Source organism: Mustela nivalis (genome assembly GCF_964662115.1).
Source record: "Mustela nivalis genome assembly, chromosome: 15".
Classification (NCBI taxonomy): Eukaryota; Metazoa; Chordata; class Mammalia; order Carnivora; family Mustelidae; genus Mustela; species Mustela nivalis.
In genome coordinates, this window is record NC_139034.1 from 21,685,695 (window position 1) to 21,709,451 (window position 23,757).

Below are 23,757 nucleotides of genomic sequence, written 5' to 3' on the forward strand. Positions count from 1 at the left end.
ATTCTAATAATGAAGATTTAATATATATTATAAAGCTATAGTAATTAAAACAAAGGTATTAGAATGTGAACAGATAAATCCATGGACCAGAATGGAAAGGCCAGACACATACATACACACACACACACAGACACACACACACACACACACAATATGGATACTTAGAATATGATAAAGATGACATTTTCAATCAGTAGGGAAAAGATGAACTGATAAATGCTGTGGGACATCTAGGTAGGTACTTGGAAACCAAATTAAGCTGAACCTGAGCCTCATACTAAATAGTAGGACATATTTCAGATACATGAAAGATTTAAGTGTAAAATATAAGGAATAATTTTTTAAATGATCTCAAGGAAAGCATAAGTACACAAAATCTAGAAGAAAAATCAATTTGAGGAATGCCTGGGTGGCTCAGTTGGTTAAGCGGCTGCCTTCGGCTCAGGTCATGATCCCAGCATCCTGGGATTGAATCCCACATTAGGATCCTTGCTTGGCAGGGAGCTTCCTTCTCCCCCTGCCTCTGCCTGCCACTCTGCCTGCCTGTGTGCACTCTCTCTCTGACAAATAAAAAAAATATATATTAAAAAAAGAAAGAAAGAAGGGGGTTTGGGAGAAGGGGGTGGGATTATGGACATTGGGGAGGGTATGTGCTTTGGTGAGTGCTGTGAAGTGTGTAAACCTGGTGATTCACAGACCTGTACCCCTGGGGATAAAAATATATGTTTATAAAAAATAAAAAAAGAAAGAAAGAAAAAGCAATTTGACAATGAATTTTTAAAAAATTGTACGGTAAAACAAAAATCCAAGCATATTCAAAATTAAAAGACACATAGAGGTGCCTGGGTGGCTCAGTTAGTCAAGCATCTGCCTTTGGCTCAGGTCTTGATCCCAGAGTCCTAGGATCAAGTCCCGTGTTGGGTTCCCTGCTCACCCGGAAGTCTGCTTCTCTGCCCCTCCCCTAGCTGGTGCTTTATTTCTCTGTCTCTCTCTCTCACTTGCTTATTCTCTCTGTCTCTCCCTCTCAAATAAATTAAATCTTTAAAACAATTAAAAGACACATAAATTGGGGGTAAATATTGGTAATTTATATTATAGACAAAAGGATCATTTCCAAAATGCTAAAGTGCCCCTATGAATTATTATAAAAGTAGCCTGATAACTCAGCTGGAAAAGAGGCAAAGGTTATGAATACAGTGTTCATAAAAGAGGAAGTGAAAATAGCTCTTAAACAACTGAAAACATCCTCAATCACATGTATCCCAAGAGCAATGCAAATACAACCTATCCGTGTTTACCATATCGTGTCTACACGCCCAACAGACAGGAATATGAAAATTATCAAGACTACAAATACACATATAATCTGATCCAGCAATTCCACAACTAAGAATTCTTCCTTTAAATAAACTTCTTATGTATGAAAGGACTTTCAAGTAGGGTTAATCATTTCAGTGTTGTTTGAAGCAGCAAACTTGCATGTCTATCCAAAGGCATTAGTTATGACACCGTGAAAGAATGAGGAAGGACTTAGCTGTATAAATATGGCTCAATCCCCAGGATACATTGTTAAGTGGAACAAGAGAACACTGAATAGTGTAACAGTTCACATTTTTAAATAAAGAAAACATATACATCTTCCAGACGGATATATAAGAAATTAACACGGGTTACTTCTTAGAGTAACTGAGTGTCTGAGAAATGAAGGACAGGCCTCCCTTCACTGTGTATCTTCTTGTGCCATTTGACTTTTGAATTATTCATCAAAATAAACAAAACTGAAAGTGCATATTGTAGGGGGAAAAAAGGCAAGCATATAAATTTACCTATAATAAAACTTTATTATAAAGAGAAAACGTCATGTCTAATCTCACTACCTAAACGCAGTCGTTTATAGTACTTTATTTATTTCCTAGTGTTTTCTCCCCCTCTGCATTTAAAACCATAGCTGAAATTTACCTACATATCAGTTTTATCATTCAAAATAACCTAAAAATTTCTTACATTCAACTCATTATTTTTCAATTTTTTATTATAAGTATTTTCAAACAATACACACAAGCAGAAAGACTAGGAAAATGAAGCCCCCATGTGCCCATAATCTGGCTAAACAATTATTAATACATGAAAAAAAATACCAATGCATGGCCAATCTTGCTTCCTCTAAAGCTCCTCATCACTATCCCATCCAATTATAATGGCATCCCATTATAAATTGCTGTATATTTCAAACACAAATAGCACTATCCCAACTAAAACATTAATAATTCTTTAATACCACCAGGTACAGTTTTCAGATTTGTCCACTTATCTCATAAATATTTTCAGTTTATTTGAATCAAAAGCCAAATAAAATTTATACAAATTAGTTGATGTTTCTTTTACCCGTGTGTTCCCCCCACTTCGGTTTAATTTTCTTCTTATACTCTATTTGTTGAAGAAACTATGCAATTAGTTTGTAGAATTTCCCAGATGTTGGATTTTGTGGACTGTACTCACATTGCTGACATTTATCATGTTCCTCTGTCTCCTATATTTCCTGTAAACTGGTTGTTAGAAGCTTGATAAAATTCAGGTTTACTTTTCAAGAACTTTAGCAGAATTGCATGTCTGTCTTTCTTTTTTGTGTCAATGGTGAGGGCAATATTATATTTCACCATAATGATTCACCATATTTTCACTGTTGCCTATGTGTTGACTATTTCTAATTTGCTTTTAGAAAGGTGACCAAAAGAACATCTTTGAATATAAAACTCAATTTGTATTTTGGATCTCCTCCTTTGGAAAAAGTGTCATAGTAGCAGAATACTACACTGAACATATGAACATTTAAAAAATGAATGTTTTGGATCTCCTACTTTGGAAAAAGTAATAGAAGCAGAATACTAAACTGAACATATGAATACTAAACTGAACATTAAATGTTTATGTGCCAAATTATTCTTTAAAAGGCTCTCTATATTACCACTAAATGGGTATGATATTGACTACTTCATCAAATCCTTGCCAGTTCTAAGTATTCTTATTTTAAATTTGTTAATTCTATAAGGGGAAAATATAACCACATGTGATCTAATTTTCTTTTCTTTATAATAAAGAGGTAAACTTGGGTGAAATTTTAGTGGCTATTGTATTTTTTATTGTATTGTATTGTAAAGTATGGTTACATACTTTGCCTACTAGTTAGTAGTAGGAATACTTTCTTCCCTTTTTCTGGCAGAGGTACTTTGCCAGGAAGGGAGAGAATGCTTTTCTTTCTTTCTTTCTTTCTTTCTTTCTTTCTTTCTTTCTTTCTTTCTCCCTCTCTCTTTCTCTCCTTTTTTTTCTTTTTGAAGATTGTGTTCATTTATTTGACAGAGAGACAGCACAAGCAGGCAGAGCAGCAGGCAGTGGGAGAGGGAGAAGCAGGCTCTCTGCTGAGCCAGACACAGGGCTCTACCCAAGGGGACTTGATCTGAGGACCCTGAGACCATGACCCGAGCTGAAGGCAGTGGCTTAACTGGCTGAGCCACCCAGGTAGGTGCCCCAGAGAATGCTTTTCTTAAGGAAGAATCGTGTAAAAAGTTCAGACAGTATATCGCAAATAAGCTTCAAAGTAAAATCCAAGAAGAGCAGCAATGTTACCGAGTATTACATGGGGGAGGGGGCGGGAAAGGACATCTTCCTACCTTTCAGAGACTGAGTAGAATTAAAATGTCATTTAATTTAAAAAAATGCCATTTAATTAAACTAAAAACAAATTAAAACAACAAAGGTTTTCATTCAAAATTTTTTCTCTCAGTGTAAGTCTCTAAAAGCTTTTAGGAGAAGTTTGTATATCTGCGGTTCTGATGTAAGAACTGAATCCCTGGTATTGACCTCTCCATCATAAGGAATTCATCTAAACAGCTTTTAGAACAGTTAGCTGAGGGGCGCCTGGGTGGCTCAGTGGTTTGGGCTGCTGCCTTCGGCTCAGGTCATGATCTCAGGGTCCTGGGATCGAGCCCCGCATCGGGCTCTCTGCTCCACAGGAAGCCTGCTTCCCTCTCTCTCTCTCTCTCTGCCTGCCTCTCTGCCTACTTGTGATCTCTGTCTGTCAAATAAATAAATAAAATCTTAAAAAAAAAAAAAAAAAAGAACAGTTAGCTGTTCTTCAGGAAAAGATAGTCTTGCTTTTAAAACTGCTCGTATTAGAAAATGTATGTAAACATGAAGTCTCTTTTAAGCCTCTTTCAGAGTATTGCTAATTTTTTTGTGGGTGTTGAAATGAATACTTCAGTTACTATGCCAGGTAGCTTTTAAAAGTGGTAAAAAGTGGTACCATATTGTCTTCTAGAAAGAAATGCTCCATCAGAATCTCTTACCTAGTACTTCTCCATTTAAGTATTTCCTCACAATTCACTGGAGAGAAGGAATAGACTAGAAGAACTAAATAGTGTTAATTTATATCAATGATTATCAGTAGTAACATTAGAATTAGCTCTGAAAAATCAAGCACAAAGACTATGTTAATAATTAGAGGTAATGGATATTAAGTGCTCAACATATGCTAAACAATTAACCATAAATTTTTTAAAATTTTAATCATTATCTCAGGATTATGAACTTAGGGCTATTGTCCATTTGTCAGTGATAAGGAAATGAGGTAGGTGGATTAACTGGCCCAAAGTTATATGCAGTCTGAACCTAGGAGTATTTGAGCTCCACACCCACAATTAAGAAACATAAGAAGTGGGGGCGCCTGGGTGGCTCAGTGGGTTAAGCCTCTGCCTTCAGCTCAGGTCATGGTCTCAGGGTCCTCAGATCAAGTCCCACATCAGGCTCTCTGCTCAGCAGGGAGCCTGCTTCCCCCTCTCTCTCTGCCTGCCTCTCTGCCTGCTTGTGATCTCTGTCAAATAAATAAATAAAATCTTAAAAAAAAGAAAGAAAGAAAGAAAGAAACATATGAAGTAGAAATGGGAATTGGCATAAGTACTCCAAAGGTAAATGTAACTCCAAATGAGGTGGATATACAGAAATAAAGTTGTGACAATTTAGAAATTAGTAAAAGAAAAGTCAGATAGTAAAATTAATCATATTCATCCAAGGTGGGCAGAAATGGAAAACTTAGCATATAAAGTGAAGTACTGAGTTAAGAAAAAGTTTTATTTATTAAAAAACTATGTTTTGATAAAAAAAATCCTATCCCTCTTTTTTCTCAAAAGCAGTAAATGTTCATTATTAAAAACAAAAAATAAGGGTGTCTGGCTGGGTTAACTGGAAAGAGCATGCAACTCTTGGTCTCGGAGTTGTGAATTTGAGCTCCATGTTGGGTACAGAAGTAACTTAAAATCAATCTGAAGAAAAATAAAACTTTGAAAAGATATCTCCACTCCCACTATCCAAAGACAACTGATATTAATACATTATTTATTAGATAGATAACTAGATAGGGCTACAGCTATCTCTATAGATACCAGATATTTAAAACTTATTTTTTCACTTAATAATATATGCTGAATAGCATTCTATATGACAATTAATTTAACACTTTAAATCATTTCTAATGTTTCCTCTAAGAAATTATATTAAATATATTTTTAAAATGAGGAAAAAAATCCTTGGAAATTTATTTTATACACATTCTTAATTATTTCCTTAAGGTAAACTTCTCAAAGCTGAATCAAGGGATATGTATTATTGAATCAATGGAAGTGAATTATTTAAACCTTTTGGTTCTTATTTTGAACTTGTTCTATAAAAATATTACATTAATCTGCACAGACTCACCTGATAAATTTGGCAACTTTATTCTTTTTTTTTTTTTAAGATTTTATTTATTTATTTGACAGAGACAGATCACAAGTAGGCAGAGAGGCAGGCAGAGAGAGAGAGAGGAGGAAGCAGGCTCCCTGCTGAGCAGAGAGCCCGATGCGGGACTTGATCCCAGGACCCTGAGATCATGACCTGAGCCGAAGGCAGCGGCTTAACCCACTGAGCCACCCAGGCGCCCTGGCAACTTTATTCTTGTTTTCTTTTTATTTGATGAAAGGTGCCTAATTATTTCCCTGAGTTTTTTTTTTTTTTTTAAGATTTTATTTATTTATTTGACAGACAGAGATCACAAGGAGGCAAAGAGGCAGGCAGAGAGAGAGAGAGGAGGAAGCAGGCTCCCCGCCAAGCAGAAAGCCCGATGCGGGGCTCGATCCCAGGACCTTGGGATCATGACCTGAGCCGAAGGCAGAGGCTTTAACCCACTGAGCCACCCAGGTGCCCCATTTCCCTGAGTTTTTAATTTATTTTTATTTTTAAAAGATCTATTTATTTATTTTGGGGGGGGGGTGGGCAAGCAGGGGGAGGGGCAGAGGGAGAGGAAAACAATCCTAAAGCAGGGAGGCTGGATCCCACGACCCTGAGATCACAACCCCAGATGAAATTAAGAATCAGATGCTCAACCGACTGACCACCCAACTGTCCTTTCCTGCCTTTTAAATTAAGAGAATTTTCTCTTGACAATCATGAGGATATTAAATTTATGAAAATCTTTGTGGTCAGCAAAAATTTTGGTTAACGTTAAGGTTTCAGTCTTCTGGAACAAGGTTGGTAACCTATGGCCTCTGGGCCAAAGCCGGCCTACTGCCTGCTTTTGCATGATCTATGAGCAAGAATGGTTTTTCAAGTGTTGTTAAAAAAAAGAGTATTGCAACAGAGACCATATGTGATCTACAAAGCCTAAAATATTTACCCTCTGGCCCTTTAGAGAAAAAGTTTGCTTTCCCTTTTCTTAAGAGATACCCACTTTCAAACCAGGTTTGTTGGCATTATATACCTGCTTTGGTAGGAAGCTCGTGTCCTTCACTGTGTGATCTGCTGAGACAGACTGTCCTGAAAGTTCCACCGAGCAAAATCTACCTCTTCTTACATTTTCAAGACTATCTTTCTTAATTTTTGTGTTCTGCCTTTTTGGATTTTCACAAAGATCTCAGCAAAATGCTTGTGTAACTGCCGGGTCTATAAAACAAATGATTTGGAAAGTTAAGGGATTTTTTTGGATGCTTGGCCATCTGAGAAGGTGACACAGATATACTTGGCTCTTAGACTTGCCCACGGTCCACAAAAAAAGAGGAGAAACAGTAATTGTCATATTCTCGTTTAAGGAAAAACCAAACCATGCATATATGTATGAAGTGTTAGGGTCCCCAAACCAAACTTAACCCAGGACTACTATATTAAAGACAAAGGAACATTTAGGGACATTAGTTAGCAATCACTCCAGACTGAGAGGTATGTGTGTTGAAGGTTTAGTTTAAAATCTTAAAAGATCTTCTTTGGAGAAGAAATTGTAAGTAACTTTTCTAAATACATTAAGGATAATCTATCCAGCACTGTAAGTGGAAATACAAGCACAAAGTAGTAACAAATTTTCTTTTTCTTGCAATTAAAAATAGTATCAGCTGAGAAAACATTAGAAGCCATTACATCTGGAGAGTTAACACACTAACACAGAAGATACTGAAGCTAACTACTGCCATCTAGTGAGTTAGTTATGTAGCCATTATAGGATTTGACTACTTTGGAACCCACGTTCTGGTTTCATTATTTCCAGAACTGTTCTAGTCAATTACTAGGTCTTAAGGGAACATATACGATTCATGCTTATCAAATTTGTGACTTAAATGAATTGAGAACAGAATGGCAATTACATTAAAGATAGGGAAAAAGTCCTACAGCCTGACAAATGCAAATCGAACATTTTTGATGCTAATGTTTAATGCAGTCACACTTCCATTCCTAAATAAAACAAGGCAAAACAAACACAACTTGAGGATACATTTGTGCCAGTTTGAGGATGGGGAGACAAGGTGCAATGGCAATGCATACAGAAGAGTTGGCCATGTGAGGTGACTATGTAAATGTGGTAACCAGATCCACACGCGCTGAAGCACCCTCAGTGGGTAATGATCAGGATGATGACAGAAAGAAATATTCTGTTTTAAAACCTGAAAGAACTACTGACAGCCTAAAATAGAGAAGAGCACACAGAAATCAGCTCCCTCTTTAAAGGGCTGTCACAAAGAAGTACAGGACACTAGTTTGTGTCACTCTGAAAAACAGAACCAACCAAAGGGGGTGATTAAAAGGAGGCATATTTGCATTTAATGTAAAGAGGAACTTTGTAAGTCAGTTGAGACTGACAGGCTGCTTGGGCATCACTATAACTATGCAAGCAGAGACTGAAAGATCACTTGGTAGCTATAAAAAGTTTCCAATGTTGGATAAATGATTGAAGTAGACCAAGGGTTTGTAATGTATAGCCCGTGGCCCAAACCTGGCCTGCTGCTTGGTTTTGTGAATAAACTTTTCTTGGAACACGGACATGGTCATTCAGTTATGTATTATCTAGGTCTGCTTTTGTGCTACCGCCAGATTTGAGTAGTTGCAACAGAGACTATATGGCTTTAAAGCTGAAAATATTTACTCTATAGCCCATTACAGAAAAAGTGTGCCAGGGGCGCCTGGGTGGCTCAGTGGGTTAAAGCCTCTGCCTTCGGCTCAGGTCACGATCCCAGGGTCCTGGGATAGAGCCCTGCAAAGCGCTCTCTGCTCACCCAGGAGCCTGCTTCCCTTCCCCTCTCTCCGCCTGCCTCTCTGCCTACTTGTGATCTCTGTCTGTCAAATAAATAAATAAAATCTAATAAATAAATAAATAAAAATTTAAAAAGTGTGCCAACAACTGAATTAGATAATTAAGAAGATTCCTTCTAATTCCTCTATGAGTGTTAGCTTCAGAGTGCAAGTCTTCTGAGAGCAATGACTGGCTATTTATAAGCTTTATCAGAAGCATGAGTACACAGGGATCCCAATTAAAAAATAATAATTTTTTTTAGAAGATTTTATTTATTTATTTGACAGACAGAGATCACAAGCAGGCAGAGAGGCAGGCAGAAAAAGAGAGAAGAAAGCAGGCTCCCTGCAGAGCAGAGAGCCCGATGCGGGGCTCGATCCCAGGACCCTGGGATCATGACCTGAGCCGAAGGCAGAGACTTTAACCCAGTGAGCCATCCAGGCACCCCTCAAAAATAATTATTATTGAGTTGATCCACATACTTTGAAACCTTTCTTTTCCTTTTCAGAGTTGTAGAAAGGAAACTGGATTCACAGAAGGGCCAGATTTTTCTCATTCACTCTGTAACTTTGGCTACATCATTTAATTTTTCTTTGCGTTACTGTAGAATGACAAAGTCATCTGCAAACAATTTGAAACCATCCAGCCTCCTTCCTACTCATGGCCCCCCCAAGCTGAAGTCATAATGCAGAAGAAACATTTACCAAATCTTTGTGGGTTCTCTAGGGAGAACCAGGAAATCAAACCTAACAACTGTACTAGTTGGATATTCTTTTAGCTTATCATGATTCACTAAGAGGTGGAAGAAGAAATACTTTTTAAATAATAGTGAACATATAACATATCCAATAATAATTTCATATCATATGGCATAAAGCAGTAACGTGAAATAAAACTTCTGTGATGATGGAAACGCTCAAGATCTGTGTTAGCCAATAGCCACAAGTATATGAAATGTAGCCAGTGAGAACTAGAATTCAAAATTTAGTGAGGAACTATAATTTTATTTAATTAATTTAAATTTAAATAGCCACATGTAGCAGGTACCTACTCTTTTGAATAGCACAGATGAAAGGGATATTTTCAGAAATAATTTTTATGAATTGTATTAGTTAATGCATTTAATATCTTTTATTTTTTATTTTTATTTTTTAAAAGATTTTATTTATTTGTTTGACAGAGATCACAAGTAGGCAGAAAGCAGGCAGAGAGAGAGAGGGAAGCAGGCTCCCTGCTCTGGGGCTCGATCCCAGGGCCCTGAGATCATGACCTGAGCCAAAGGCAGAGGCTTTAACCCACTAAGCCACCCAGGTGCCCCTCATTTAATATCTTTAAAGAAAAACTACTAGATAGAAAAGGGAAGTCAGTGATGGTGAAAGGAAATGCAATACTTGTGAAAAGCCATAAAATTAAATAAACATACTTATTTCTAGGAAGGATATGAGGTTTTTTAAGTATTAAATGTTCTGCTTTACTTTTCTTATTGTTCAGTTTTTGTTATAATGAACAGGGATTATTTTACCAAATATATAATAATAATAATAAATTCTAAATTAGGTCTGTTTCATTCATGGATAGTTCTATTTATTGACCTTAGTTCAGCCCTCTATTTGTTTCTTTACTTTTTGTAATTTATCTAATACCATTCTGTTGTTTTGCCATCTCTCCTTCCAATACCTAAGTTGTGAATTCTTATTTTCATTATTTCTCCAGCAAAAATACTTTCATGCAATTTTATCCCTTTTCTTGGATTATACTGGCTTTCATTTGGAGTTTATCTTTCTATTGTATGAAACTTCAGTTCTTTTTCTATAGTAATATGTTGGTGCAGGGGACATTTCTTTCACTTTGTCATGACTAACAAGGGTAGCTCTTGGACAGTATAAGGGAACTATACCTGATAGACAGGTATCCCCTGTTTTTTTTTTTTTTTTAAAGATTTTATTTATTTATTTGAGAGAGAGACAGTGAGAGAGAGCATGAGCAAGGAGAAGGTCAGAGGGAGAAGCAGCCTCCGCATGAAGCTGGGAGCCTGATGTGGGACTCGATCCCAGGACTCTGGGATCATGACCTGAGCCGAAGGCAGTCGTCCAACCAACTGAGCCACCCAGGCGTCCCGTATCCCCTGGTTTTAAAAGCTCATGTCAGGTCATGGGGCTTTTATGAAAGGCCAACATTAGTACCTGTTCTTGCTAACTGAAAGAAATATGAAGAGGCTTTTCACTATTACAGAAAAAAAGCAAAAAGCATAGTGTTTAGCATTTGTTTTGCGGCAAACTGAGCAGTTAGAGGGGCCCCGCCCAGCTCCTTCCCCAGCATCTCAGTCAGCATCCAGCCTCCATAGCTTTGAACCTTGTCTGTGAGCATCTCTGCTCTACCCTGATTTATTTTGTGTGTCTGTTAGCAAGATGTGTTTTAGGGTGTCAGAAAAGCCCAAGAGAGGTTATTCTTCGGTCTGGGAACATTAAAAACAATTGCTGTATAAATTAATGTTAATTCCTTCTTTGCTTTATGCCATTTGGCTTACGAATGAACATTCTCTCCTTCTGGATAGCAGGGGTAACTTGTACTTTTTGGAGCACCTGTTTGTCCCCTCTGAACTAGAGTTTCAAGGCCTGAATATTGTATGCGTGGGAGGGAGGGAGCACCCCTAAAGCCCAATATAGCTTTGTTGGGTTATTTGGGTTCCTTTGTGTTGTGAGATTTTTTTTTTTTATGTCCTATATAAGGATACACTCCACTGAGGAATGGATTTAGTCACATGGATCTATGCCCTAAACTTAGCTTGAAGTCCTGAAAAGAGAAAGCCCTAGCAATTTTTCTTGCTTCTGTTGAAATTCTGAGATATTGTGTGATGGTAGGTAGGTGTGCTATTTAATGTTGTCCAATGGTGCTTACTCATTGTCTCAGTCTGATTCTCTCCAGATTGAGATTATTTGGTAAAAAGCTTAGAATTTGGTAAATTCATTTCTTCTAAATGGCCTTTTAAAGGTGGAGATGGCATCAGAATTTTTCTTTCCTCAACTTCCACTTTTTTTTTTTTTAAACAAAATGTTGGTACTGCCTTATTCATAATTACCAAATGCTAGAGACAATGCAAACGTCCTTCAGCAGCTGAATGGATAAACATATAAATCCATATAATGGAATATCGCTTAGCAATTAAAAGGAAAAATTATTGATAAAGATCATTAATATGGATGGATCTCAAATGCATATGCTGGTGAAAGTTGATCTCCACTTTTTGAAATTATGGCAATGTAGTTGCACACAATCTTTTCTGAGTGGTTGCTCCTTGGGTTTGTTTTGTTTCATCAGGAATAAGAATTCTGTGATCCAGGTTTGTTTCACATCTTTACTTGGGAGACTCAGCCTATGCTTTTAAATAAAAAGCTTGGCTGAATATGTATAATAAATATTAAAACTTTGGTAGCAGTGATTGAAAATTGACAGAGATGGCTAATTTATTAAATAAGTAATTGTCAAGTAATCTCAGCCATCAGTAATGTTTACAATAAAATGAGTAGCTTTTCTGTGAAGTTGTATATAGGAATTTCACACCAAAAGAAGCACAATTTTTTAACTTATATGTACATTCCACTTTAATGTTACTTTAGACTACCCGTTTTCTTGATTGAAGACCATTTAAATTATGTTCTTATACTCACAGGCCAAGGCTGTAGGTCATTCAGTCCTTTTTCCAATTTCTCAACATCTGGAAACTTTGTGGCTCCATCTGCATCTGCCATGAGGATTTTTTCTCCTCGAGAACTGAATATACCCTGCATAGATAAACATTTCGATTAAAAGAACGTCGCTTAAAATTAAGGTTAAACTCAATGACATATCGGTCTGTTTTGCTTTACTTAAAATCACTAATATTGGATAGTCTAATATCTCATATTGGGTGTGAAAATGGCAGGAGGCCAAAGTTCCCTGAAAACATTCCATGGGTAAGATCCATCTAAATGTATCTAATGCTATTTAATGATTTTAAAAACTCTGTGAGATCATACCATTAATACCTTATAAAACATGGTAAGAAAATAGATTTGGACAAGTAAAAGATAACCTACATCAATAAAAACAAAAAAGTAAAATAGCTATCATATACATTATATATGTATTGTGTATGTATCTGGTCTACTTCAGGGCAGCATCTGAATAAAGTATTTACGGGTGTGCTGAACAAATGTAATATATACAAACTTGCTGTGAAACATATCCTAAGATAATAGATCTTTTGTATTCTTTATTATGGAATCTAAAGTTTTTTTTTTTTTTTTAAAGATTTTATTTATTTGTGAGAGAGAGGGAGAGAGAGAGAGAGACAGAGAAGAGAACACAAGCAGGGGTAGTAGCAGAGGCAGAGAAGCAGATTCCCTGCTGATCAGCGAGCCTGGCATAGGGCTCAATGCTAAGACCCTAAGATTATAACCTGAGCTGAAGGGAGATGCTTAACCGACCTTATTCCAGGTTCCCCTGGAATCTAAATTAGTTCAAATTAATTACTGAATAAAGAAATATGGAATACCATTAAAATTTAGGAAATGTGGATATATGCAAACACTAGTTTATGTTATTTGAGGGGTCTGAGACTTAGCAAAATTATGCCTCTCAATATTGAATTGATTGGTGTTTTGTGTAAAATATGGCTCTATGGGTGTTTATTTCACATGGAAATAAATTATACATCAACTCTTAACTCATGGTCTACTTGACTGAATTTATTATTTGTGATATCACAACAGTTTAAGTAAGATAAATAAAAACGTAGACAAAATTTTAGTCATTTATTCTACATGATAAACCCACTAATTAGTTTCTGTAATTTTTAAAAGATCATATCCACTAGGATATAGGTGAAAAAGTGGAATAAAAATGTTTTGTTTAACATCTAGACAAAAAAAGACAAAAAACCCCCACAAAAACCAAAAACCTCTCAAAAAACCAAAGGCTTATTTCAAAGATATACATTAAAGGTGAACTGGTGGTAATAATTTAGCATTATAGAAAAATAATGTCTTTGGCTTTCAATCTTGTCTAAGCCATTTTATTATTTTTAAAGGAGGGTTTTTTTTTTTTTTTTTTTTAAGATTTAATTTGACAGAGAGACAGCGAGAGAGGTAACACAAGCAGGGGAAGTGGGAGAAGCAGGCTTCCTGCTGAGCAGGGGAGCCCCCAATGCAGGGGTGGATCCTAGGACCCTGGGATCATGACCTGAGCCGAAGGCAGACACTTAACAACTAGAGTCACCCAGGCACCCCTAAAGAGGGTTCTTTAATGACTGCTACTCCCCACTGTACCAACGATGGCTTTTACTTCACTGCCAAACTTGTTGAAAAAAGCAGTCTATGTTGTGCCTCGCATTCTTACCCATTCAATCCCACCCTATCTCCTCCCACGGCTCAGAGGCCTCAACATTACGTGCTTCATTTCCCCAAGGCTTGGTTTCTGGTTGTCCTTTTTCCTCGCCAACTTAATGGGTTCAACTATCATCTGATGCACGTGAATTACTCACTTACACTCTACCAGGCTATTCTGGATACCACTACTTGGTATCTCAAACTCCATGGCTCAAACTCAATTAAAGATACTGTCTTTTGGGGCACCTGGGTGGCTCAGTGGGTTAAAGCCTCTGCCTTCGGATCAGGTCGTGATCCCAGGACCCTGGGATCAAGCCCAGCATGGGGATCTCTGCTGCACGGAGAGCCTGCTTCCTCCTCTCTCTCTGCTTGCCTCTCTACCTACTTGTATCTCTGTCAAATAAATAAATAAGATCTTAAAAAAAAAATTAAAAAAAAAAAAAAGATACTGTCTTTTAAACCAGCTCCTCCTCTGGTGTTTCATTCCTTCTATAAATGACATTCTCTTCCTCTGTCACCCAAGGCCACAGTTAAATTATTCCTTTCCCTGATCACATTATACAATTTTACCCCCTCACCCTCACAACATTTGTCCTCTCCTCTTCTGCTGCTATGTCATCATCATGATACAAATAACGATTCTTTGTACCTCACTTACACTGCTGCGCTGGCTGCTGTCACTTTGTCAAAGGTGACAGCTTAAAGTCCCTAATCTAAAAGTTCAGGATCTGAACCCATCTACCTCTCAGACCTTATCTGTATAAAGCCAACCCACATGTACTACTAGCGGCTCCTTATTGTGACACTTTCTTTCATACCTTTGGTCATGTTGCTCCTCTGCAAGCCCCCTGCACCACCTTCTGCCTGGATAACTCCTAGTCCTTCTTAAAGATTCCATGCGGAAGTGACCTTGTATGGGAAGTCTTTGCTGCTGCTCCTTCCAGATGGAAGGTGGTGCCAACATTTGGTATACATTTCTACTACATTGTTTCTACTACTAAACTATGATATTCTTAAAAATACGATGGTTGTCTTTTTATTTTTTTTTTATTTTAGAGAGAGAGAGAGAGAGAACATGCACACTCAAGTGGGGATAGGGTCAGAGACAGTGGTAATCTTCAAGCAGACTTCTCACTGTGTGCAGAGCTCCCATGCAGGGCTTGACATGGGTCTCAATCCCAGACTCATGAGATCACAACCTGAGCCAAAATCAAGAGTCGAACACTCAACCGACTGAGCCACCTAGGTGCCTCTGGTTGTCCTTCGTCTCAGTATCTCTACTAAAGCAGTAGACATGTAGTAGCACTCCAGTGTTGGCTGAATAAATAAGTGAATGGATAGATTTAAAGGCCCCCATGATATTGCATCCTCCTACTTTCTTTTTCTCCTTTTTGCATGTCCCATGGCCCAGTCAGAGCAAACTCACTGCTCCCAGTGTACATTTTAAGAGTCTGGTCTTCTGTCTTTTCTTACTTTGCTGACTGGCATGCTCTTCTCTCAACTCTTCCCACACACTATCAGAGAGGTTAGGTTAAGAGCATGGACTCTGGGGTACCTAATCTAAACCTTTATTCTACCTATTAATAACTATCTGACCCTGAGTAAGTTGCTTTACTTACTTATGTGTCACATCCCACATCTCCATAATTGAAATAATAGGATCTAACTCATGAGACAACATGAGGAGGATTAAATGTGATAATTATACTAAAGTGGTTAATTTACTCAAAATAACCAATCAAGTGGGATAACGAAGTGGAATCTAGTGTTCACCACTGTTGGGAGACTTGGTTTTGGTGATATCTCCTTTGTCAAGTCTGCTTGACACATGTCCGAGACTGCCAGTTACCTACTCAATATCTATTTTTTCCTTCTTTTTTACTAGTAGATCTCTGATTAGGTCAGGAGTGAAAATGTTAGAAACACTGCTCAGCTTTCCTTGGAAATACGGGTGGCCTTGTGACACTGTTCTCGCCAATGAGAATTAAGTAAGTCATTGGGTGGAGCTTCTAGGGAAGCTCCCTAAGAGAGGGCAAACCAGCCAGTATGTATCTTCTGCCTCTGCCCTTCTCCGTCCTGTCTGGAATGTGGCTGTAATGGCTAGCCCTCCAGGAGTCACGGTGTGTGCACGAGGAAGAGGGAATGAAAAGTTAGGAGGCAGGGTTTCTGAGACACCATAATGAACAAGGCCTGGACTGCCTATACTTAAACTTCTCTTTATGGGGGAGCAGAAATAAAATAAACCCTCTAAATCATTTGAGGCACTCTTTATATTTTCTTTCACGTATCTATCTTGACTTGTGGTCTTTCTTCAGAGTATCCTGACTCTGAAAGCAACTTATTCCTTTTGAAATTCCTATAGTACTTTATGTGTACCTCCCATAAGTACAGCAGACTGCAAATTTCATCAGGATAGACCCAAATCGGATTTTATAAACTGCAAAAAAAAGTCATTTAAAACTTATCATCCAGTAACTATATCAAAGACGCACAAAGGCACACGACAACATTTTAAACTTTGATTAAGATAAGCATATTCTCCTGAATTACCTAGTATGCTATAGATACGGCATGATTTTTAAGATTTGATCACATATATATACAAAATTATATGAAGTTCTTATTAAAACTAATTTGCCACTATCTTAGGAATGATGGTATTCAACTAGCTAGCTGTAGAATACAAATGTACTATAGTGCACAAAAGAAGTCATTAAAAACAGGTTTATATTTTAGATAAAAAATGTTGAAACGATGTATTACCATCCTAATAGCTCCGCCTTTCCCGCGATTCTTCACCAGTGTTATCACTCGTACCTTGTCACTTCCATATTTCTGGCAATATTTAAAAGCTACCTGTCAAATTATATAAAAGTCAGAATAATATTAACTTGGATTCTAAGACAGTAACATAAACTGCATTTATGAGTTTGGTTTAAATACTGCTCTTCCAGTTGCCTTCTTCTTGTGACTAGATTATACTCACTGTACGTTTTAGTGGCCCAGAATTCCCGATGCCAAGAACCAATAATGACCCACTAGACTGAAGTCACAATTCACTTTCCTGCAGAGGTACTACCAGAACAGGAAGCAACTCTCTCTTATTCTGACTCCTTTATTTACACTAATGAGCTGCTAGAGAAAATAAAATCCATGCACTGATTAACTGTTACACACTTGAGATTGCCATCCCCCCGCCCTTACTGGTTAACAACTCACTTGTCAGCAACTGATCTTACTCCCCAGAGAAGTTGCTCATATCCTGAACCATGTCTCCCCAGATCTTTTTACTTAATTAGAAACAATTCTTTTTTAAGATTTTATTTATTTATTTGACAGAGAGAGATCACAAGTAGGCAGAGAGGCAGATGGGGGAGGGGGGGAAGCAGGCTCCCTGCTGAGCAGAGAGCCCGATGCAGGGCTGGATCCCAGGGTCCAATGCGGGGCTTGATCCCAGGGCCTTGAGGTCATGACCTGAGCTGAAGGCAGAGGCTTAATCCACTGAGCCACCCAGGCACCTCCCCCCCTTTCTAAGATTATTTATTTTGAGAGAGAGGGAGTGTGTGCGAGTGGGGGGAAGGGGCAAATGGAAAGAGGTCACACACTCCCCACTGAGTGTGTATCCCTCTGTGGGGCTTGATGTCGTAACCCTGAGATTATGACCTGAGATGAAACCAAGAGCTGAAAGCTTAACCCACAGAGCCACCCAGGTGTTCCTGCCATTACTTTCTGATTTATAATCGAAGCTATAAACAGTGATCTGTATTCGCTGTGCACATCTCTTCATCACTCAGTCATCAATCCACTATAGTATGGTCCATACCCTTTGCTTTTTCACATGGTTTCTCTATTTTATCTCTCTTTATCAATAGCACCCTCTCTCTTTATTTTATTTTATTTTTTAAGTAGGCTCCATGCCCAGTGTGGAGCCCAACGTGGGGCTTGAACTCACGTTCCAAGACTGAGACCTGAGCTGAGATCAAGAGTTAGACACTTAACCAACTGAGCCACCCAGGCGGCAACCCCCTTCCTTTTTATAGGTAGGGTCCACACCCACCATGCGTCTTAAACTCACAATACCAAGATCAAGGGTTGCATGCTCTGACTGAGCCAGCCAGGTACCCCAATGCCCTCTCCCTTTGACCCTCATTTCTATGGGGAGTGTGAAGTTATTCTCACTCCTGGCAGACTAGCTTTTATTGTTTCTAGCAGCTCAGTAGCTATAGGTCTAAGAATGCGGGAATGTGAGGGGACAATACTCTAAGACACTTGTTACCTCCCATGGGTAAATCTGGATGGAAGTAAGCCAAAGGACATAGCTGATACCCAGAGCCAGATGTGAATACATCTTTTTATTTGTATGACTGCTTTAGAAATTGTAAGGCAAAGTGGAGCATAAGAAAAAAAAAAAACTGTGCTGAGGAAAAAGGAACCATGTATCAGCCGGCAAAGAAGGCTCCAAGTGGCCATGATGAATTGTACATGTTTCCTCCCAACTTGGTGATCTTCAAAGCTTCCCTGGTCTATGGAGTGGTGGAATAGCAGGTTTATTTTCCAGCTTTCCATAGATGAAACCTCTCTGCCTTTCTGAGAACCCACACTGTTAACAATAGAGAGTGCTGGCTCAGTGTCCACGTTCTCTGATGAGTGGAAAAACTTTACATCTGCTAAATTATTCTATTTTTTCTACCTACTGGCAATTCTAAAAGCAAGTTTACTAACCTTTGAAGTCTGGTCTTTGCTGCCATCATCAACTACTATCACCTCATAAGTGAATGTAGGATCTTGCTTCTGTAAGAAACAAAAGTAAAATACCACAATTTGTTATAAATGCCATGAAGAGTTCTGATAAAATTGCAAGGAGTTTAAATAACAATTGTTTTAGTGTGAAATGTATAAAAATGAATATAAATTAAGTGTACAAAAACCACATAAAATAAAAAAGCCAAGAACCAAAAAGGAGGAAAGATACTGGACAGGAACAGAAGGCAAATACTGACTGAACATCTGTGAGCCTGTCTCCCTCCTCCCCTGCAACCCACCCCACACCAAATCGGTGTGCAACCTGGTGCTTGTGGGGCTGAGCACTTCTGAGAGACGCTACAATCATGTATGAGAAAAAAGTCCGTGAGGTTAAAGGTTAGTGTAATTCTAACCTGGCTACACTTTTCTTACCCTTATGAACTTCTGACCTGTTTTCTCATTTAAAAAACTCCCAGGGGCACCTGGGTGGCTCAGTCATTAAGCGTCTGCTTTCAGCTCATGTTATGATCCCAGGGTCCTGGGATGGAGCCCTGCATCAGGATCCATGCTCAGCAGGAAGGCTGCTTCTCCCTCTCCCACTCCCTCTATGTCTCTTTCTGTCAAATAAATAAATAAATACAAACAAAATATTAGAAAAACCAAAAAACCCAACCCCTCCACCAAAAAAATTCCTTGTGGCTCCTGTGGTTCTTGTGAATACACATAACAGAAGCGTCAGGAGCCTCATATATAATAATAAAGGCTCCATTCCTTCCCTCTTTTATTTTTTCTTTTTAAAAGATTTTATTTTTAAGTAATCTTTACACCCAACATGGGCCTTCGACTCATAATCCCAAGAGTTTCATGCTCCACGTACTAAGCCAGCCAGGTGCCCCTTTCTTTAAATGAATCTTCTATCTTCCTTTTACATGTAAAACCTAAAACCAAAGTAAATCAAAACAAGGAATTTTCTAAAAAAAAAAAAAGCCGCAAAGCTCATTTGTTTCCTTAAACTCTCCAAGGAGAGTCCAACAGCAACTGATGATACGAAACAAGGACACATATTACTTTTCTTCTCTTTATGTGAGAAAAGAAGAGAAAATAAATGAGGGAAACGCCTCTGACTAATAAAGAAAAACAAGAGCCATTTCACTTTCATTATAAGTCTTTTTTAAATAAATGTCTTTTTAAAAAGTCACAGAAGTAAAAACAGTATCATGGGGCCACACAAAGTCTGTAGACGTACTCAATTTTAAATGTATCATCAGGCAAGAAGATAAAAAGTGGGTGGGAGGGTACATTAGAAATTTCAGCGTTCTGTTTGTTCTGGGTTCATCCACCTGCTTCTGGAGGCAGGGAGTCACATGTTGGGTTTGCTTGCTAACACCTGGGGGTAGGCAGCAAGCTGAACACGGGAGGCCTGGTGACCTTGATGGCCCGGCCATGGCAGGCACTGCCTCTCATAGCAGATCTGGCCTACGATCTTCAAGTTGGTGATCTAGTTTTATTTTTATTTTATTTTTTATTATTTATTTGACAGAGAGATCACCAGTAGGCAGAGAGGCAGGCAGAGAGAGAGGGAAGCAGGCTCCCTGCCAAGCAGAGAGCCTGATGCGGGGCTTGATCCCAGAAGCCGGAGATCATGACTCCAGCCGAAGGCAGAAGCCCAACCCACTGAGCCACCCAGGTGCCCCAATCTAGTCTAGTTTTAAATAGAGACATCATATTGAAAGGAAAAACACAATACCTGTCTCTCCTCTAGATAGCCCAGAGCTTCATCCATCATTACAGGCACTTAAAAAAAAAAGTATGAAAAATTAGTTTTTTTTTTTTTTTTTTTTTTTTTTTTTTTTTAAAGATTTTATTTATTTATTTGACAGAGAGAGATCACAGTAGACAGAGAGGCAGGCAGAGAGAGAGAGAGGGAAGCAGGCTCCCCGCTGAGCAGAGAGCCCGATGCGGGACTCGATCCCAGGACCCTGAGATCATGACCTGAGCCGAAGGCAGCGGCTTAACCACTGAGCCACCCAGGCACCCGAAAAATTAGTTTTGAAAACGATTTTCCACACCCCCAAACACGCAGTTTACATTTGGAAAAAATCTGAATAGTCTAACAAGCTTCTCTCCCAATAGCTTTTCCCATCTGGAAGGACTGTTTTCCGTTCACATCTAGCTTATGGCTTCTCTAAAATACTTCAGTCCTATGACTTCATGATGTAGACCCAATCCTTTACAGCTACTCTTTGTTTCCCCTCTTATGAACTACAACTAACAACAATGCACTCACTACAGCCCACATCTATTAATGTTCTGATAAAGAGTAAAGTCCATACTCTCAGTTTCCTTTTCTTCCCAATAAACCCTTACCCATTAAATGAAATCGGGCTTACACCGTTTTTCTTCATTGTATGAAGGCACAACAACAGAGAGCCGTTTGGTAGGTGAGTCCCATATGCTAGGCAATGCTTCCTTCTGTCCTCTGGCATTTAAGAAGAACTTCTCGTCTTCATGTTGATGGAGGTGTGGCATTTTTGTAGCAGTTATAAATGCAACAAAGGAAATCTAAAAGCAGGTATGTTAAATAAGAAATCATGCTATGCTGACTTTTTTTTTAGACTTCTTATGTAAGAATACATCATTTACATGATTTTTTTTTCTTTTTTTTTTTTTGGTGGAATATTTGCTTTTTGCTTTTAGTCCATTAACTGGACTGGAGGTGACAACAAAATTCAAATCCCTTATTTATGAACTAATTATTGTCCTTTCTTCCACTGGTAAGGAACTAATGACTTAGGAGACTCCCAATCTGTTCCTACCTGTAATCCCTAGGCTTCTATCATCCCAGATCTAATAGGGAAGTCACTATAGAAATGTAATCTATTTTAAGATGCCCTGAACCTCCAATCCCTGGCAAACACACAGTGAGGTCCCATTCCTACTTGGAGCCTATATGTGCCAGAGGATTAAGTTCACAGTGCAGGTGGAATGTATGGAGTGAGGGAAGATCTCCCATGGAGTACTAGACTGACCTAGAATATGTAGGGAAGACCCCTCTATCCCCATAGTAGGGGCCAGCAATGCTTAAGAACATATTCTTGACACTTATCCCAGATTTGAATTCAGAATACATTACTTTTTGAAGTATCAAACTTGTAGGCTCTGGCACCATACACTACTGACATTAGGTAGCTCTCTTCCATATTTATTTGTGAACTAGTGTTGGAAATAACCAGTCTTTGGAACACTGTCTCTACTGGTACACTTGCTCCTTTTAAAACAGTCATACATTTTTGGAATGCTACTCATTTTTAATGTGGTGACCATTTTTAATATTCCATTGGGTACATACTGAAATTGAATTTGCTCTGATTAGTAGGAACATGGAGGCGGTATCCTGACTAGTGATTATGAGTTCCTTTTCTGCACCCCAGTGTTCAGATTGTGATTTCTAAATTCAGTTTCCTAGTAAAAGGAATCAGTGCTCTTTGTAAGATGCCAGATAATTATGTCATTATTTTGAAAACTTGCCTTTTATCTTACCTTTTATATATGAAAGATATTTCAGAGTAATTGAATAGCTGAGAATGAAACTTTTTTCATTATGGAATTTCAGATAATACATAAAAAAGGAATGATACAATTATAATACTGCACTTTGCAACTCCCAGAGAAATAATGGATTTAGGTTGACAAACTATAGAATTGGTGAGTCAGGCTAACAAAACTCCTGAACTCCTGGATCCATCTTAACACCAGAGAAAATAATATATTATGAGCCTTCTGATATGATATGAGACAAAGTATGCAGCATCAGTCACATACTTTTTTTTTATTAAAAAACTCAAACATGCATTCGTTAAGTCTCTAAATGTTACTACCAGTTTATAGGAAATTCAGGAGACAGACTAAGATGTTCAAAGTCACCAATGGGATGAAATCAATAAAACCCAGATTCTGAGAAATTCTACAGGACAAATGACCACTTATTAAAGACAAGGGGAAAAAAAAAAAAGAAAAACAAAGTGTTACAGATTAAGATACTTGAGACATCAACAGAGTGCTAAGTGTATGTAAATGCTTAATCGAAAAAAATGACTATACTAAAACATACATGAGATATCTGAACTGACAGGACACTTAAAATCACTGAATAATGGTTAAAAATTTTTAAGACTCCATTATAACTTTATTATGGTTATATTTAAAAAGGGGGGTCTTTAGAGATGAATGCTGCGGGTTTACAGATAGAGTGTTTTGTCTTGGATTTGCTTCAGAATAATTCAGAAAGGAAGCGGGGTGAGGAAGACTATGTATGGAAAGTGTGGATATATATGAAACAGGTTTTTTTTGTTGTTGTTGTTGTTTTATAATGATTTCCTGCTGCAGCTTTTTAAATAAATGAAGTTCCACTAGCTGTCTGACATTTTCACACATAAGCTCTTCTCTCCAATCAGTCTCATCAAAAGAAGCTAATGATGATAACATTTATGAGAGCATTGCTTTAAAGATCACATGAGATAACCCCCTGTTAAACACTGAATACAACCGCCAGCATATTATAAATTCTCTGTAAATGGTAACCCTTATAATCACTTCAAGCTAGTGGGATCAAATACTTGCAGTACACCCTCATAATGCACCCATTTAACTCCCTGCAACAGATAAGATTCAACAAGCAGATTCAATCCAGGCATCTGTCAAAATTCTGCCCCATCAAAAAAAAAAAAGGTGACTTGCTCAAAAACCTGAATAACCCCTGAAATCTTCATATACCGCTAAGGGAGAGAGAGGACTCCTTTCTCACCCAGACACAAACAGGACACATTGCTTTTTCTCTATTAAATTGTTTCTACTCACTGAGTTTGCAAACCTGGCAAGATGGAAGAATGGCCTTCCTTAGCAGTGCTATCTGGGGACGAACTTGAATGTCTAAGAAGCTGAAACCTCTCCATGTAGGAACTGGATGGCAGGCTCATTCCAAATTACATGGACTGTAATTTCTCGTAAGTGAGAAAGCTCACTCGGCAAACTGTTACTTATGTACGAGCAAGTGTTTACAACGTT

At 38.1% G+C, this 23,757-nt stretch overlaps 1 protein-coding gene across 4 annotated transcripts in view; it reads right to left on the reverse strand.

The window, feature by feature from the left end:
* ALG5 (ALG5 dolichyl-phosphate beta-glucosyltransferase) overlaps nucleotides 1–23,757 on the reverse strand; it is a 40,252-nt gene that overhangs the window by 15,665 nt on the left and 830 nt on the right. The window contains exons 2-6 of one of the 4 annotated variants that reach the window (XM_082700466.1): nucleotides 21,084–21,255; nucleotides 20,441–20,487; nucleotides 18,673–18,741; nucleotides 16,714–16,806; nucleotides 12,253–12,366 (exon numbers count right to left, since the gene is read on the reverse strand). In XM_082700466.1, coding sequence (XP_082556592.1) covers nucleotides 12,253–12,366; nucleotides 16,714–16,806; nucleotides 18,673–18,741; nucleotides 20,441–20,487; nucleotides 21,084–21,255 — 495 coding nt within the window. Of the gene's footprint in view, nucleotides 1–12,252; nucleotides 12,367–16,713; nucleotides 16,807–18,668; nucleotides 18,742–20,440; nucleotides 20,488–21,083; nucleotides 21,256–23,757 lie in introns of all 4 variants that reach the window. The other 3 variants (XM_082700467.1, XM_082700469.1, XM_082700468.1) reach the window with 3 other exon arrangements.